This window comes from Peromyscus eremicus, chromosome 3, assembly GCF_949786415.1.
Source record: "Peromyscus eremicus chromosome 3, PerEre_H2_v1, whole genome shotgun sequence".
Classification (NCBI taxonomy): Eukaryota; Metazoa; Chordata; class Mammalia; order Rodentia; family Cricetidae; genus Peromyscus; species Peromyscus eremicus.
Window position 1 is genome coordinate 142,664,058 of NC_081418.1, and position 18,144 is coordinate 142,682,201.

General features: G+C 40.1%; 1 protein-coding gene across 2 annotated transcripts in view; it reads right to left on the reverse strand.

The window, feature by feature from the left end:
• Dusp16 (dual specificity phosphatase 16) overlaps positions 1-18,144 on the reverse strand; it is an 84,435-nt gene that overhangs the window by 28,642 nt on the left and 37,649 nt on the right. For both annotated transcript variants that reach the window (XM_059258703.1, XM_059258704.1), the window contains exons 2-3: positions 16,401-16,990; positions 14,703-14,841 (exon numbers count right to left, since the gene is read on the reverse strand). In XM_059258703.1, the coding sequence (XP_059114686.1) occupies positions 14,703-14,841; positions 16,401-16,628 (367 nt within the window). In that variant the 5' untranslated portion in view covers positions 16,629-16,990. The remainder of the gene's footprint in view (positions 1-14,702; positions 14,842-16,400; positions 16,991-18,144) is intronic.

Here is an 18,144-nt window from a genome sequence, read left to right on the forward strand (position 1 = left end):
AAGTGTAACTGCAGCTGATCTCCGAGGCAGGCAGCATGGGTCCATGGATGTCTGCTGTTTAGATGTATAACTGTATTTCTCAGTATTTCTAGTTATAGAATACAGTTCCCATAAGGCATGGCCCCTGCAAAAGGTCTTACAGCAAAATAGTGAAGGTTCTCACGTTTTTTGTTCAGTTTATACCAATGGACAGGCATTATTTTGATTATAATTAATTGTATGATAAAATTTTAACACCTATATGTTGTTGTTTAACCTAAGAATTTTAATCTCTGGCTCCAATACAGTTCATAGAAAGTCTGTCATTTAAGACAACAAAACCATATTCCAGTAAAAGATTCTCAGAGAAGGAGAATCCAAAACAAACCTTGAATCACATTTTCAATTTGTAAATAATCATACTGAAAAGTAACAACAGAATATACTGAACAAAAACTATGACAAGCAGTACTGAGATTATAGGTGTGGCCTACCTACCATGCCTGGCTCTACAGGTATTGTCTCGATCTCTACAATATGCTAGAAATAATTGTCATTACTATTCCTATTTGCATACAAGAACACAGAGGTTCAGAATTACATTCTGTAATTATTAGCAGAGCTATGGTATGAGTCTACTTCTTAAACCTCTAACTTCCCCTTGTGTGCAGGGACAGCCTGTTACCTATGGTGTCCCAATCCTTACAACTGTGATTTGCTAGTTCTCATTAATAGTCCAATAATGGTTATGTCCCTTCCCCCAAACTGATGGCAAGAGTCTTGCCTTCCCCAAAGAGAGGGGGTGAGGGTGAGGGTGTACGTGTGTGTGTGCATGTGTGGTATCTAATGTGTGGTAGCTTTGGTATCTAATATGACTAGAGATAAGAGACTTACTAAATACAACTGTTGCTAAAAATCTCTTTCCTGGGGGAGATGTAAACAATGTCTATTATTAGGCTGACTTACAGAGCAATGAGTGAGGGGTTATGGGCAGGGGCATGGGTGACCCTAAAGCAGCCACACTGGAAGGTTTGTACAATGGATGACTCCCCCATATCCCTTTCTCTAGTCCTCCAACTATATACTCTAGCCCTACCCAGAGACTCAGAAGCCACAAGCAATTGAGCAGAATTGCATACAACTGGTTGTGAGGGGTAGTAGGATACTCAGATGAGGGTCCCGTGACCCTGCCTACCCCCTACTTCTATGAGAGAATGTCAACCATCAAGAAGCCCAGCAAAGATGATCTTTGGTAAATTGGCCCGATAAACTTCTGAAGATAGTGGCAATATGGCTTAGAGGATAGTCATGTATAACAACTCACATGGAATCCACAATAAAGTTCACAAATAACTAGCTAAAATGTCAATACACCATGGTTTATTTGTGATCAGATTTACAAGCTGACAGTAAAGCTAAAGCTTTGTCTTGGCTTCCACAGGGTACCTTTCAGAGGGACACATTTCTGCATCCTCCAAGAACAACTCTAAGTGGGAAACAATTTGGAAACAATCATATTAAGTCAGTCAGCCTGGCTGTTCAAGGTCCAGCTGTATCATTAATTAGTACAGGAATCCTAAGTCACTTTAACTCCAATGTACCTCAAAAGGATGGCTCTAGAAAATTCCATGGCAGGAAATAAAAATAAATGACAGAAACCACTGTTCAACCTCAAAAAAAAAAAAAAAAGCCAAACCAACAATACATGGTAAAAATGCTTTATAAAATAAAAGGAGCTTTGAATCTCAGCACAGAGGTAGAAGCAGGCAGATCTCTTGAGTTTCAGGCCAGCTGAGTCTACATAGCAAGTTCCAGGCCAACCAAGGCTACATAGTAAGACTTTGTTGCTAAACAAAATATACTTTTGTCTGAGTATTTTCAACTAATATCTAGTACAAACACTAACAGCCAGAATTTGAAATATTTAATAGTTTTCAATGAAACTGGAACATCATTTAGTGCTCAGTCTGGCTCAAAATGTCCTAAACTGTGCACTTTCAGAAAATCCTACATCAGCCCGAGTACATTTTCCTGTTCTTTATCTACGACAATACCCACTCTGCTGACATCCTCCTTTATTGACAGTGTTTTCCATTCACCAACCTTTCATTCACTGTTGTGTTCTAGTGACTCCAGCTTCATTTCATTAATTAATTAACAACAGATGACACACTGCAGATCTACCCTGAACCTTTAGAAACTGCCTGGAGCTTCATCAGCAACTAGGTTTCCACATATCTAAACTGTCCCCTTTCCTTTCAAAGATTCTCTTGCAAACAAGACTAAGTCAAAAGAAAAGCATACACAGCTCATTTATGTATACTTTGTTCCCAAGGGCTGCCAGATACAAACTAAAAGCAGCAAGTCATCTGACCTCATCATAAGGCTCCCTGTCCTAAGCAATCCATGTTTGTGTATTTTAAAAAACTTGCAGTATTTTAAAAGTTATCATGGACTCGTCTCGTTGATATTACCAACTACCTCTGCTCCCTACATTTTACACTGTTTGTCATCTGGGAGTGCAGAAATGTGAAAGGGCAGTAACACACAATTTCCCTAGTGCGCAGCTGAACTTCCCAGCGGCTGTGGCTCTAAGTCTGAACAGGTCGTCACATACAGGCACAGGCTCCTGGTCTGGACAGAAGTGGAGATAGAGAGAGTAACAGACACACTACAAGGGTGCTGTCAGTTAACCTTGCACCATCCAACCAAAAGAATGCATGTGTAGAAATAAAAACCTATTATTCTGGACAGAGAAAACACGTGGTCGAGCTTCAATTATATGTCACTGTGCTCTCACTCAGCCTGGAAAAAGTTCCTCCCTGAGGCACTTCCTTATACCACCAACCAGAAGTACTATCATCTGTTAAAAAAGAAAGAGGGGGGGGGGGAGAGAGGGAGGGAGGGAGGGAGGGAGGGAGCACCAGGCAGCATGCTCCTCAGTGGGAGCGTGGAACTAGAAACTTCCCAGAGTTGGGGCACTAAACATGGCTCCCAGAGCTGGCAATAAACGTGCCTTCAAAATGAGATTAGACTCTCAGGGAACCCAGGGGTAGGAGCCAGGACCAGCATGCCATGATCTAAATTACACAGCAATGTTTTTGTTCACACAGACAGAAAAGGTTACAGATACACAGTAAAGACAGATTCTGATGGAAAAAAAAACTCTCTAAACAGGTCATAGTGTGTTTAAAAATATTAGTAAGCTTGGAAGAGAAAAGGAAAAGGGTAGAAAAAGTCATTAAAAAATAGAGTAATAAAAAATATAAGCCACGTAAAGACAGAAAATGCACAGAGTCTGGATACTGTATGTTATTGTTTCGTCTTTACATTTTTTGACTGCTAATGAACAAATGATAACTGCTAAGAGACATTTGATTATGAAAGCTGCTAGATTAAACCAACCTATGTATTTAAAAAATATCTTGACTTCAAAATTTAAGTCAAAAGATATGTTACTTTGGAAAAGAGGTTCTGCTTTTATTTCCACAGGAAATAAGAGGCTTGTGGATTCATTTTGGGTTAAGAAAAATCAGGTTTGATTGACGAAGACCCCTGAAAAATCTCTGATCGGAACAGATGGCCCAGATGATCCAATGTTTCAGAGCACCTCTGTTGCAGTTTCCTCTGAGTTCTATATCTAAGACAGCTTCAAAGCTGCTGGCTGAGATGATCCAGGCTCATAGACTACTCCAGTCAGGACCTGACCATAATCCTAAATTTTCTCAGGGTCCCCCACAGATTACCAGTGCCCCCAATCAGCAGGAAGTAGTCTAGAGGACTATGCTCACATCCCCAAATATAAATTAGGAATGTTTGTCATCATTTAGGGAGGTTGGTTACAAGTTGTTATGGATAATGGTCAGGAAAAAAGCTAAACAAAGGAGATTGGATTCAGGAACTTGTTCTGAAAATAAAAAGGCGGATATAGAAATGATAGGATAAAGGGGTAGATTACTGAATCTACTTTAATCAAAAAATAACTATTAATCTTACATATTTTACATTGGTATGGATTTTGGTTTATTGATACAAATTTAAAGTTAATTTTGTTATACTGTATGTATATTTCTACTCTTGTTTAGGGTATTATGTTTATGCAGCTCATTTAAAAATATAATATATAATTAAGAAATACAGATTAATAATCATATACATAGCAAACTTATAGCATGTTAGTTAGGTTTTCAAGGTCATACAGAGATAGATAGGCAATCTTCAAACACTTTAAAGACCTACAGAATATGGCATTTAAAATATTTTAAGAACTTAGGACAATTTTATGGAGCCGATTCTCATTCCACCTTTCCATTGTTTCCAGATGTCAAACTCAGGTTGCCAGGCTTGCACAACAGGTGCCTTTCTTTACCTGCTAAACTACCTTGCTGGCATCTAATTTAGTAGTTCTGTAAAATTCACTTAGTGTGGTGACACATATCTATAATTCTAGCACTTGGGATGTGGAGCAAAAGCAGGAATTCAAGGTTATCTTTGGCTCCTGTCAAGTTCAGAGCCAGCCTGGGCCACATGGGGCCCTTATCTTTAAAACAACAACAAACACACAAACAAACAAAAAGTTAGTTCTATAAAACTCATACTGGTGATTGGGCAGAAGTATGAAGGACCTGGTAATTGTGAATTTGTGTGTGTGTGTGTGTGTGTGTGTGTGTGTGTGTGTGTTGTGATCTGTCTTGTTTCTCTAGCTATAATTCATTGTGAATAACACTCTTATAATCACTTCACCATTTACCATAGTGCCTAGCATATAATTAGAATTCAGCAAATGTTTATTGAATCCTTTCTTGTTACAATGAATAACTGTTGATGGACACAAATTTTGTGTATTTTTAGTATTCAGAAAGGATTTCCTGATTCCATTCAAAAACAACAGTTAAGCTGGCATGGGTGGGAGCACAAACCTGCTTCCTATTTGTCGACTACAATGTCCCAGAGACTCTTAGATGAGAGAAAAGGCACAGAGCAAGAAAAATAATTTCCTGCTATTAAAGGGAAAAGGTAGATCTAGTGAATGCCATTTTGGTCAGCCAAAAGCAACACTGCATCCTTGTATGTCTTTACTCAGGGAACTTATACAAAGAAATAGCAAGTCAAGTTTCTCAAACATCCTAAGTGGCCCAGGATTCTGTAACAGTGGGCCGGTAGTCCTGTCTTTGCGGCTCAGGGAATCAAGGGCACATCCTTAGAAAACCTTTGGGACAATGGTTACAATCACACCCCAAAGAGGATGAGGTGGCTGCTGGAAGTGCCTTAAGTGATCTGAAATATGATTATCAATCAAGGTAATTTTATGAGGCAAGATAAAAAGCAAACGTAAGTCTCCACTCCAGAAAATGATTCACTCAAATCCAACTAACTAGTACACGGTCATGAACCATTCACTATACATGTCAGTCACCTTTCTATGTGCAGTTCAAAACTTCCTAATCTACTCTTGGGCAAGCTTCTCAAGACCATCTGTGTATTGTACTCTTATCAACAGTCTTCGCTGGGTCTGGTGGAGTAAGCCTGTTAGCCTAGTTATTTAGAATCTGAGACTGGAAGATTGCAGATTCAAGGCCAGCTTGGGCAATTTAGTGAGACACTGTCTCAAAAGTAAAAAGATAATAGCTGGGAGTATAGCTCAGTGACAGAGCATTTGCCTACTATGCACTAGGCCCTAGGTTCAATCTCCAGTAGTGCAAACAACAACAAAACCCTGTCCTCCCTCTTTGACCAACTTCACAATTTCATAGGAGACTTCAAAAAAAGTAGCAAAGGAAGAAAATGATCCCTATTCAATAACCCAAGCAACAATAAAAACCACTGGGATACATGCTTACAAAAAACAAAACAAAACAAAATTCAAGATCCTGGTATGTGGTACACACCTTTGATCTCAACATTTGGGAGGCTGAGGTAGGTGGATCTCTTGTGAGTTTGAAGCCAGACTGGTCTACGTAAGGTTTCAGGACAGCTAGTGTTATATAGAGAGTATGGGTCTCAAAAACAAAAAGGAACAAATAAAAACAAAATCATCAACGAGCATGTACTGTGATCTGGACACAGTGCTAAGGAAAGGGGCCAGTGGACGAGGACAGAGACCATTTCTGGAGTTCACAACTTAGTGAGACTAATTTTAACCAAATGATATAAGATGAACACTTGACTAATTGTGTTTGGTAGCTAACAAACTGTGGTAACCAACTGTACCTGGTAACCAGGAGAAGGTTTAAAATGACACTGAATGTAGGACACACCTAGATAAGTGGCAGAGAAAGAGACTCCAAGGCAGAGAAGAAAAAGTTTTCTGTGGAGGTCCAGAGACCATAAAGCTGCAGATTTAAAGCAAATGGGATAAAGACTGATGGTCTAAAAAGGGAGGGAGGAAAAAGGAAAAAAGGGGAAGGGGGGAAGGGAGGGATGATACAGAAGAATGGAGCAGAGCATAGAGGAGAGAAGAAGGGGAGGACAGGAAGGGAAGAGGAGAGAAGGAAATGGAGAGAGAACATGGCTCAGTCAGAGAGGCAGGCAGAAATCAGCCTCTGTTAGAGTTAGGGATTCTATAGTTTATCCTAAGATTAAATTGAAAGTGAAACAATCTGGAAATAAAATATATTTAACTTTGGCTCCAACTGTGCATGCTGGCTGGAATGTGGCAGGCAAGACAAGAGGATGTGAGAACAGTTAGAAGCTCCTAGAGCATTCTGGAAGATGGACGGTGTTGGCTTGACTGAGATCATAGAAGATGAAGACTTCTTACAGATGGGAGAAGAAAGACCTGGTGAGTGTAAGATGACAGATGTTACAGCCCAACCTCTGACAGCTCACAATGCCTATCACATCTAAATAAACTCATATTTAAAGAGCTTGTATAATTTCATCTCAATTCATCTCAATTCCCATTTCTTCCCCTTTGCAGAAAAAAAAAAATCCCCACCAATCTCCTCATAATCTTCTAAATCTATCATTCCTGTCTGTTTTGTTTCTAAACATCAAGTTATATAGCCTAAACTGACCTTGACCTCATAATTCTTCTGTGTCAGCCTATAGAATGCTGGAATTAGAGGTGTGTGCCACCACTCCCATGTTTTGTGGTGTTGGAGATTAAATCCAGAGCTTCCTGAACACTAGGGCAAGCACTGTACCAACTGAGCTGTATCTCCAGATCCTGGCTTTAACGTAGTATTTGCAGAAGGGGAGTGTGTCACGGCACATATACGGAAGTCAAAGAACAACTCCATGGGGTTAGTTCTCCTTCTACCTTTTTATGGGTTCTGGAGACTGAATTCAGATCACCAAGTTTGTGTAGCAGGAGCTATCATACTACACTTCTCCCCCACTGAATTTGAAAGAACTTCCACACTCAAATATCACTCAGTTTTCAAGGTTCAACTAAGATTCCATTGCTGTAACTAAATCTTGCCCTGTTTCTACAGAACTCACACTGAACCATCTCTTATCACTGTATCTATCACACAGCACATAATCATGTGCTTCCTCTTCTTTCATTCTGTTTAGACATGTTTCCCCAAAGTAACCAGGAGACTCTCAGGTTAGGGACAAGCCTTTGCTCTTCCAGTGGCCCCTTCCCTAGAGCCAAGTCCACAGCACAATCACAAATGTGCCCATCGAATTCTGAAGGCTCACCGTAAAAAAGCCAAATATGCCCAGCCCTGGCATCTCCCCAGAGCACATAACGACACAAGTGGAGTAAGAGTAGACTGATGTCACTGTTGTCTTCCAGGTGCTTTTGCCTGGCTTGTGGAAATGTCGGAATGAGGAAACAAGTAACTACTTTAGTTGGCTCTGTAGCCCATTTTATCAAAGACATAGTCTCAGGCATTATGTCTCAGTCACTGAGAGCTAGAAGTGACAAACACACTGGCAAGTAACAAGTGCAGGAAAGACAGTCTAATTTAATAACTTCATGCAAACTGAGACTCAGAACACCAGGCAAACACATGGCAACAAGTAGCAAAAGTGATTCCTTTTCTTCTAATTTTCTTCAAGTATAACTGGCAAGTAAAACTTGTATGTTTATAAATAATCATTTGATATAAATTTTGAAATGTTATCATACTTTATATACTATCGTTTTGTGGATATAATATTAACATGTTCTATTCTCTTAGCAGATATTATTAACTATACTCACCATGTTGCAACTTCCAGAAACCTATTCAACTAGTAACTCAAAAGGACTGTATCAACATCAGCATCATCACTCCTACCTCCCACCCATTCAACTGTTTCCTTTTTGGTTTGTTTATTTATTTTTGGTTTTTTGAAACAGGGTTTGATACTGCCCAAGACCGATCACCCTAAACTCCTGATGCTTCTGCTTCCACTTCCCAAGTGGTGTGTTTACAAGCATACACCACCACATCTGGCTTCAATTCTCTGCCTCAGTGACTTTTAGACTCAATATATAAGTGAGTCTGATGCAGCATTTATCCTTCTGTACCTGGCTGATCTCACTCAGCATAATTCTTTCCTGGTTCATATTATAGAAAACTGCATGCTTTTTTTCCCCCTGAAGTCCTAAGATTGATCCCAGAGCGTCATCTATGTTGGGTAAATATTCTACCACTGTGCTGTAACCCTCAACCCTTTGCTTTGTAAGGCTAAAGAATTCCACTGTATATGTAAATGTAAACACCTAATTTCAGTGACTCTCAGTCACTACAGGTTTTTGTTTTGTTTTTGTTTGTTTTTGACAAATAGAAACCAATTCTGAATAACTAAAGTGCTTTTACTGAAATATATTTATTTCAATCTTTTACCAGATGCTACAAGTTTTGGTATGGAATGACTGAAGATGTTATTTCATTTTCAAAGGGGAAGAGGCATCAAACTAGGTAATAGAATTAATAATAATAATAGCACAAACAGGAAATCTGTAACCAGAAAAATCAGTTTTATTATGTTTTCCTTGGGAAGTGCAGTAATTAATTCTGTAAAACAGAAATTTAACATTTATTAACGAACCTATTAAATCACTCTAGACCCCTGTTTAAAATACATAAAGACTCAATATACATTTGTTCACTTCGATCTACACTAGGCAAAACTTTCTAAAAAAAAAAAAAAGTAAAGTATTTGTCCTTTAATCACAGCACTATAGCCCACAAAATACTTAATAATGGTATTTTTCAATAATTACTCAAATCTATTTAGCATAGGACGTAGTTATACTTTTATTTGATGAGCCCCTCACTGGCTAAGATAATTTAATGCTTTGAAGTTTTTATGTACAGTAATTTTTATACATTGTTTCATTCCATAAAATGTGAAGATTATGACTCTAAAATCTATAAGAGGCTGAAAGAGCTACTAAAAAATGTCCTTAAGAAAAAGCATCCTGGGCTGGAAAGATGGTTAAAAGCACTGCTGCTCTTCCACAGGACTTGGGTTCAATTCCCAGCACTCACATGGCAGATCACAGCTGTCTGGAACTCTGGTTCTAGGGGATCTGATACACACTCGTACAGACATACATGCATGTGGTGATATACTGTCTATCAAATAAAGCTTGCCTGAGGATCAGAGGCAGCTACCAGATAAAACAAGAGGCCAGACAGTGGTGGCACACACCTTTAATCCTAGCACTCGGGGGTCTGGATCTCTGTGAGTTCAAAGCCACCTCAGACTACATGAGATTGATCCAATCTAGGAGAGAAACAGAGTCAGGCAGTGGTAGCACACACTTTTAATCCCAGTACTTGGGAGTCACGGGCCTTTAATCCCAGCACTTGAGATCTCATACTTTTGCTACCAGTATTTGGGAAGCATACACGCCATTAATCCCAGCACTAGGAAGGAAGTGAAATGGCTGGGTGGAGAAAGGCATATAGGGTGTGAGGAGACAGGAAACTTAGGCTTTTTGGCTGAGGACTCAGAGGCATTCAGTCTGAGGATTCATGGAGACAGACACTATTGGCTGAAGAGTTGACGAGGTGAGAAGTGGCTGTGGCTTGTTCCTTTGTCTCTCTGATCTTTCAGCATTTACCCCAATATCTGGCTCAGGGTTTTTATTATAAGACCATTTAGGATTCATGCAACACATGCAGGCAAAACACCAATGAATGTGAAATAAAATAAATAAATTTTAAAAAGAAAGAAAAAGCATCCTAGGCCAGGCATGGTGGTTCATGCCTTTAATCTCCACATTTGGAAGGCAGAAGTAGGACCATCTCTATGAGTCTGAGGCCAGCCTGGTCTACATATTTCAGGACCACTGGGACTACATACAAAGGCCTGTCTAAAAAAAAAAAAAAAAAAGAAAGAAAGAAAGAAAGAAAAAGTACTCTTAATTCCCAATCTAGGCTTAAGAAAATTATAGAAGATTCTAGAAATACTTGTAGGTATGAGCCTTAGGCTCATTGGTGAGAACTTTGAAGAGTTGAGTCACTGAGCCATTATCTGTGTGTGAAAGAGTTGAAGTCTGTGATTCATCTGTGAGTTTCATCTGCTGTACAGTTAGCCTGTCACTCATCACAGGACAGATATGAGCTACGGACAAATGAGCACAGCATTTGTCCTGTGTTCGATTTTCTATAATCACAGGAAAGGAAAGGGAAAGGGGGAGGGGGAGGGAGAGGGGGGAGGGGGAGGGGGAGGGAGAGGGGGAGGGGGAGGGAGAGGGGGAGGGGGAGGGGGAGGGAGGGGGGAGGGGAGGGGAGGGGAGGGAAGTATGTGGGCCTATCTTTTCTTCTCTCTTTTCTTCCTCTACCCTTCCTTCTAGAAGTAAGGCAATGATGAGATTCGACCCAGGACCTTCCTTGTTAAGCACACACTCTACCACTACACTACCCTCAAAGCTGCCCTTCTGCATTTACTCAGTGAGGAAAGAAAGGAAGGCATGGCTACACCCACCCATAATTCCAACACTCAGGAGGCTGAGAAAGAAGCCTGGGAATGCCACAGGTTGTGGTAGCACATGTTGGTAAGATATAAAGAGGTAGAAGTGGAGGCAGTGTGGGTATGTCTCAAGACTAACCAAAGGGGGGGGGGAGTAACAGAATAATATGATTTATCTGTAGATTATCTTTTAACATACTTGCTATCTAATTAATCCATTTCTGCATCTGTTTTACGTTAGTATAAAATGAAAGCCTGAACTAGGCGGTAGTGGCACACACCTTTAATCCCAGCACTCGGGAGGCAGAGCCAGGCGAATCTCTGTGAGTTCGAGGCCAGTCTGGTCTACAGAGCGAGATCCAGGACAGGCTCCAAACTACACTGAAAAACTCTGTCTTGAAAAACCCCAAAAGACAAAAAAACAAAAAATAAAAGAAAGTCTGAGTTAAAGGAGCTTTTTCTCCTATATTTATTCAGTTCTGTGAAATAAATCTAGCACTCTTAAATAAGGACAAGGACAAAAAGACTGAGATGATAAAGTGAACAACAGTGTGTAAGTAAAAGCCAAGAAACAAGTTTGTTTTTTCAAGTTTTCTTAAGGTTAACAAAACCAAAGTAGTTGGTTCATAAGTCAATATTAGCAACTTCTTATTTTTGTCTTCTAGTTCATAATGATGATAGTCTCAAAAAAGACCACTGAAACATATTTCACATGTATTATCTGATTCTCACAAAAAAATATTCTCAGAGTAAATGAAACATCTATTTTTTGATAGCTGGGAAAGAAAAAAAACAAAAAATGTAACTCCAGTTAAATGACTTTTCTAAAGACAGTCAGCCATGAGCAGCAGAGTTTTTAAAAGCATAGTTCCCCTATTTTTCTCAGCTTCATGTAGTGTGTCAATAAACATGTCAGAAACCCAGAAACCAGTGCTAGTTTGTGGTGATATATTGTGTACCCTAATAAAATTTGCCTGAAGATCATAGAACAGAAGAAGCCACTAGATTAAACATAGAAACTAGGTAGTGGTGGCACACACCTTTAATCCTAGCACTCGGGGAGGCAGAGATCAGTTTGGATCTCTGTGAGTTCAAAGCCACCCTGGACTACATGAGATTGACTCACTTTAGGAGAGAAACAGAGCCAGGCAGTGGTGACACACACCTTTAATGGCTGGATGGAGAAAGGTATATAAGCGTCCCTTTTGGCTAGAAAGCTTTTTCAGGCTGAGGAGTTGGTGAGGTAAGGGGTAGTAGCTGTGGCTTGTTCCTTTGTCTCTCTGATCTTTCAGCATTTACCCCAATATCTGGCTCCGGGATTTTTTTTCAAGACCATTTAGTGATTCATGTTGCACTAGTTTGGACACCACGGCCATCAGAAGACCCTGACTCCTCCAGAGCACCCACTCTCTTCTTTTTCTCCGCCTGTCTTGCTTTCTTCAGCCCTTCCTCTGTCAATATCTGAGGTTTATATAGTGTCAAACGCTCAAAGTGGCTCCTCTGTGTTCTCTTAGAGCCCATCTCTCCCTTCCTCACATCCCAAGCTTGAATTTTCCTTCTGTAGGGCAAAAGGCAGGGATAAGCACTGGATCAGTACAGAGCAAAGCGGCTGCCTCCCTCTTGCTCTAGCTCCAGTGACTTCTAACCCACCGCATCTGACACTCCTCCCACTGACTCAGCACTCCACACATCCAGGAAACATTTCTTGTATGAAATGGGAATGAGGTGTTCTGACTCAGTGTGTCGTCAGGTTGGTCCAGCTGGTCAGACTGAACTCCTATTCTTCCTTGTAGCCCAGTGAGTGCCTCTCCCAAAGCCACACACAATTGATAACCTTTTCACAAAACAAAGGAAGGCCCTCAGCAGAGGGAATAAAGGACGACAGTAAGACATCTACCTAGAAACTCACTGTGAGCACACCTACAGAGGGCTGTCTGTTGATCAAGCTGTCAGGTCAGAGCTCCCCACAGGGAAGATGTTTTAGAAAGTAGGTGGGCTGTCCTGACAAACTCTTTAAAAACTGGGACAAGGGTATGATTCAGTAAATAATACGCTTGTCCAACATGAGTGATCCCTACATTGTGCAGGTTAGTGAAATGAGATCACGACAAACCTGAGCTCACTAATAGTACTCTGAGGTAAAGTCCATCACAGTGGCTACAAAATCTTGAAAGGAGTTCCAAATTTACCCTGAGTTGAACTCGAATAGTTGTTATATCTAATCCACTTATATCCCCTTTAAAATGTGCCTATCAGGATGGGTAAGAGGCCAGGGGTTGACTGGCTCAATGTTAGAACATACACTAAGCATTACATACATCTATCAACAGAGACAAGACAAAATATAATAAATCTTAGTCACAGACTTCTGTAAACTACCATACAGAGAGACCTGGAGAATCACAGCATAAATGTAAGGTGTGGTTAGAGATGACCTGAGGGGGAGAAGGCAAACAAAACAAAACAAAAACAAACAAACAAATAACTATCCTTCTTCCTAGAGAATTAAAGCAAAAAGGTGTGACAGAACTGGAGATCTCACCTAAATCTGCATGGAGTTTCACAGTGTTAACATTTAAAAACTATTCACACAGCAACAACTGACCAATCTTAATATTGATGTGTTTATATTTCTAATAACTAATTACCAATAACTAATCAAGCTCACTGCATCCTCCTTCCAATAAACACCAAAGGTAGAAAATGACAATGTCTATCAATATCTTTCCTTAGGTCACATTTAAAAAAACAACAACAACAACAAAAAAAAAAAACACTCCGGTATTACAGCTGGAATCTGTCTGGTAGCAGCTTTCTGTTAAGGTCCTATGCATTGGTCAACTGTATTTTCCCATTCTGTGAGCTAGCCCCAGGGAGAGCCAGTCTGCAACAGGTAAGCCAAGGATGAACTGTTTAATTCCCTGAGACAGATGCACCTGCCACGCTGCTCTTTCTCAGGGAGAGCAGTCATTCCCATGTGCTTTACAAAATTACCCAGTTGCTTAGCATTTATATATTGAAACTTTTTCCAAGCACAAAAAACAAACAAAAATCACACACACACACAAATACACAAGTAAGTAAGTTTTAAAAGTCTAGCCAGGAAGTGGGGGTACACAACTTTAATCCCAGCACTTGGGAGGCAGAGGCAGGCAGATTTCTGTGAGATCCAGGCCAGCCTGGTCTACAGAGGAGTTCCAGGACAGGCTCCAAAGCTACACAGAGAAACCCTGTATCAAAAAAATAATAACAACAACAACAAACAAAAAAAGTCTACCTAATAATTAGAGGAAATAGTCCGCATAATTTGTTCCTTATTTTATTATTCACATGCCCAAGAAGGTGAGCTTATCTGGAGTCTCTCTCAAGTGTTTACAGTAAGAGTCTGACACGGTGATGCTGGTCTGGCTCTGGCCACAAGGTAAGAATTCATAATAGCTGAGCTGTGGATCACTCAGTGTTTACACAGCAGGAACACAGAAAATCATCAGACACAAGCAAGTGGCGCTGAGCTAGCCATATGTGATATTTCCAGCTAATAAAATACCAAGAGGCATTTTAGCCAGGTCAGATTACACTGACCAAGCCAGGTGTGATGGTTCACACCTATAATTCCAGTACTAGGGAAGCCGAGGCAGGGGACTGCTTCAAACTTGAGGCTTCATAGTGAGACCCGGCTTCAAAATCAAACAAACAGAAAACAAAGCAAACACCACTGACTAATTTAATGTGGAGGAATAACAGTATTCAAGATCAATGGAACCATTAATCAAAAGCTGTAATTCACTTTACACACTAGTTGTGATACTGTTTTCGTACAACAAAGTAACAGACCAAGTCCTTTCCACTGTACCCAGACTCACCTGCAAGCAGGTGAACAGAGTTGAAGCTCTTCTCCAGTTTACCCAGAAGTACAGTGAGAAAGCAGTCTGACGATAGAGAAGCAACATCTTGGGAACTCTGATCATAAACTACCACCTTCTGGTTGCAGTCAATGTCAACCTAAAATGCAAATATGAAGCTTGTTAAGAAGGAAGGTGAGAGCCTGGATTGGCAGTGCATACCTGCAGTCCAGCACTTGAGAGGTGGAAGGGGAAGAATCAGGAGTCAAGGTCATGCTTACCTAAGACAAAGTCAAAGCCCATTTGGGCTACTTGTGACCCTAGCTCAAAAAGGGATTGGGAGGTGGAGGACGGTTTGAGAAAAATAATCTAACAAGCCATTGGCTTTGTAGGAACTCACATTTTACTGGTTTTGAAACAATTAACAGCTTCTTATTTTCAATTATTAACTTGAATAAATGAAATTCAATCAATTTACTGGGTAAAATTAGCATAGAAGTGGTTAAGTGCTAGTAAAAAATGATTTTTTTCAAAGGCAAAATTGGTGCTACTTTTATGATGTCCTGAAAACTTGACAAAAGGGTAAAGTTGACAAACAATATAACTTGCAAAATAAAAATGACAATCCTTCACCTAAAGAAACATTTATTAAAATAGATCCTACAGGAGACTGACAACTTGAGTTCAGTCCTCGTACGCGGTTCTATTAAAAGATGCTATTTATTAAAAGATACACTTATCATGAGGTCAAGGCCATCCTTAGCTACATAGCAAATTTGAGAACAATCTGAGCCATATAAGACCTTGTCTCAGAAAAACAAAAGGAAAGGGGGAAGGAACAGTCTTCCCCAACATGTGCACAATACTTCATTATCCCAAGAGTAATTATTTCCTTAACATAATGTCTTAACTAATATTACTACATATAAATGTTACTTTCACTTCTAATAATTCTTACTTTCAAAGCACTTGAAAAGAATGACTTTCAGTGGATTTGGAGCAAAGACAAAATGTTGTTTAAACTGATAAGACAATTTCATCGAGACATTAATACATAAATAAACACAGTACTATTTTTCCTTCCCTGACATTTTTAAGACAGGATCTAGCTATGCAGCCCAGGCTTACCTTGAACTTGGAGTGGTCCTCGCCCTCAGCCTCCCATGTTAGGATTACAGATAGGCATAAACCACAATGCCTGACTTAGTTTAAAATATTCTTAATGTGACAGTGTGATTGTTAATTTAATTTTAGATATGGCAAAACTGCCAAAATCTAAAAAGCAACCAAAACTTCCTCAAATTACTTTCTGTACTTTAAAATGAAGTTTCAATTAAAATATTTCCTCAGTGTGTCCACTTACTTTAAAAAGTGTAGTGGATATATGTTCTATCTATGACCTTGAAACACGCCCCTAGAAATGTAGCAGGTAACTGTCCTACCTACCTATGACCTTGAAGTACCTGCCCCTGGGGTGTGGCCTCGGGCTACCCTTAAGACCTGAGACATACTTATGCCTCATTCTTCTCTCCCTTGTGGGCTTGGATGCTGGGACAGACTTAAGCGGAAGAACAGCGTGAGACTGTACCTGGGCCTTCCAGGACCCTATGATAAATCTTCTATGCTGTAGTAAGTCTTCTTTCCTAATAAATTCCTTTACCCTTTAAGTAGACTGACTCTGTGGATTTCTCAAAATAAAAAAGTCATGAAAGATTTTACCTTATGTTTTGCAGAATGCTGGATAAGTTCTGTAATTAATACTTTGTCCTGTTGCAACCTTCGCTTCATCAGCTTGGAGCAGTTGATATTAATGGCTTCCAAAATGTGGGATGTATTATATTCCACAAATGGCCGGCTATCAATTAGCAGCACTTTTTCCGTTCCACTTTCCAGCAGAGCCACCAGCCTCTCAGTAACAATTTGAGTTCCAATCATCTCATGGGCCATGACAACAATAAGTCCTCTTTTCCCACCTCGTTCTTTAATTTGCCCCGATGATGTAATGGTGTGTGCTCAAAGGCTCAGCCACTCCATTGTACTAAAAATGTATGAGGTCAGGCTAGTGGTGACTGGCAAAAGGAGAGTTAAACCCATTTCAGCAAGAGCCCTCCAACTGAATGTCTCTTTCTCTTTCCTGTTGACGTGCTCTTGCAAAGGACTCCTTCCACAAAGCAGTCCCTCACATTTGATTCATAAAGAGAGGACGAGAATAACCATCCACAACAAAAGATGCTTTGGGGCGGCCAGGGCATTACATCATCCTTTACCTTTGCTCCCTCACTCCAACAGCTTTGCACTGGACTGACAACCTATATGAAGAGAGAAAGACAGAAAACAAAACATGGGGTCAGAAAAATAAGAAGGAGTACCAGATTAGAGAGCGTATGATTCATAATATTTACTTCATTAATCTAATTCCATACTTAATGCACTGTTTCATTTGAATAAACGAAAAAAGATTAAGTAGACATGGCTTAAGGAGGGGGAAAGTGGTATACTATTAAATCAGTTAACCTCAAAATGTAAAAACTTCAAGAAAATAAAACATAGCTTTCATAATTATAATCACCTGAGATCCTAATGCTCTAAATGATTTGTATGAAATTAAAGGGGCTAGAAAAGGCAGCTCAAGGTATTACTATTCCAAATGGTTTTCTTCCATTTTACTTATTTATTCCTTGATACAATGCACAGACCAATAGCAAAGAATAAGGTTTGTAATTCCATATTATTAGGAAAGAAAAAAAACCCAACTTTTTTCTCCTTGCTTAAGAATTACTGTGATGAGCAGACAGGTGCCCCTTGAGAAGGGTCAAGAAAACAAGGTTCCACAAATTTCAGTTACCTTTTAAGAAGAAAAGGGACAAAAAAAAAAAAAAAACCCAGCTGATTTGCTTGTCAACAGGACTACAGAAGGCCTGTGATGTACACAGCTCGATGGCCATGACCCTGGCCTATCTCCTTCCAGAGACCATCTCTCCACCTCAAGTCCCCTGACCTGTCATAGATTTCCCTTCAGTTTTCACACCACATTCTCAGGAGAATCACTGACTTCTACCTTAGAAAATCTCACCGCTGTGGTGGTTTGACAGAAAATGGTCCACACAGGGAGTGGCACTACTAGGGTCTGTGTCACTGTGGGGGTGGCTTTGAGGTCTCCTATGCTCAAGCCACGCCCAGTGTGTCACACAGTTGCTTCTCCTCCCTGGGGATCAAGATGTAGAACTCTCAGCTCCTTCTCAGCATCATGTTCGCCTGCAGGAGGCCATGGCCCACCATGATGGCAATGGACCAAACCTCTGAAACTGTAAGCCAGCCCCAATTATAAGAGTTGCTGTGGTCATGGCGTCTCTTCACAGCAATAGAAACCCTAACTAAGACAACCCTTTAACCTGGAACTTGAAGATAGCATACAGAGCCCTTAAAATGCTTCCCCTATCTCATCAAACTCTTGTAAGAAACC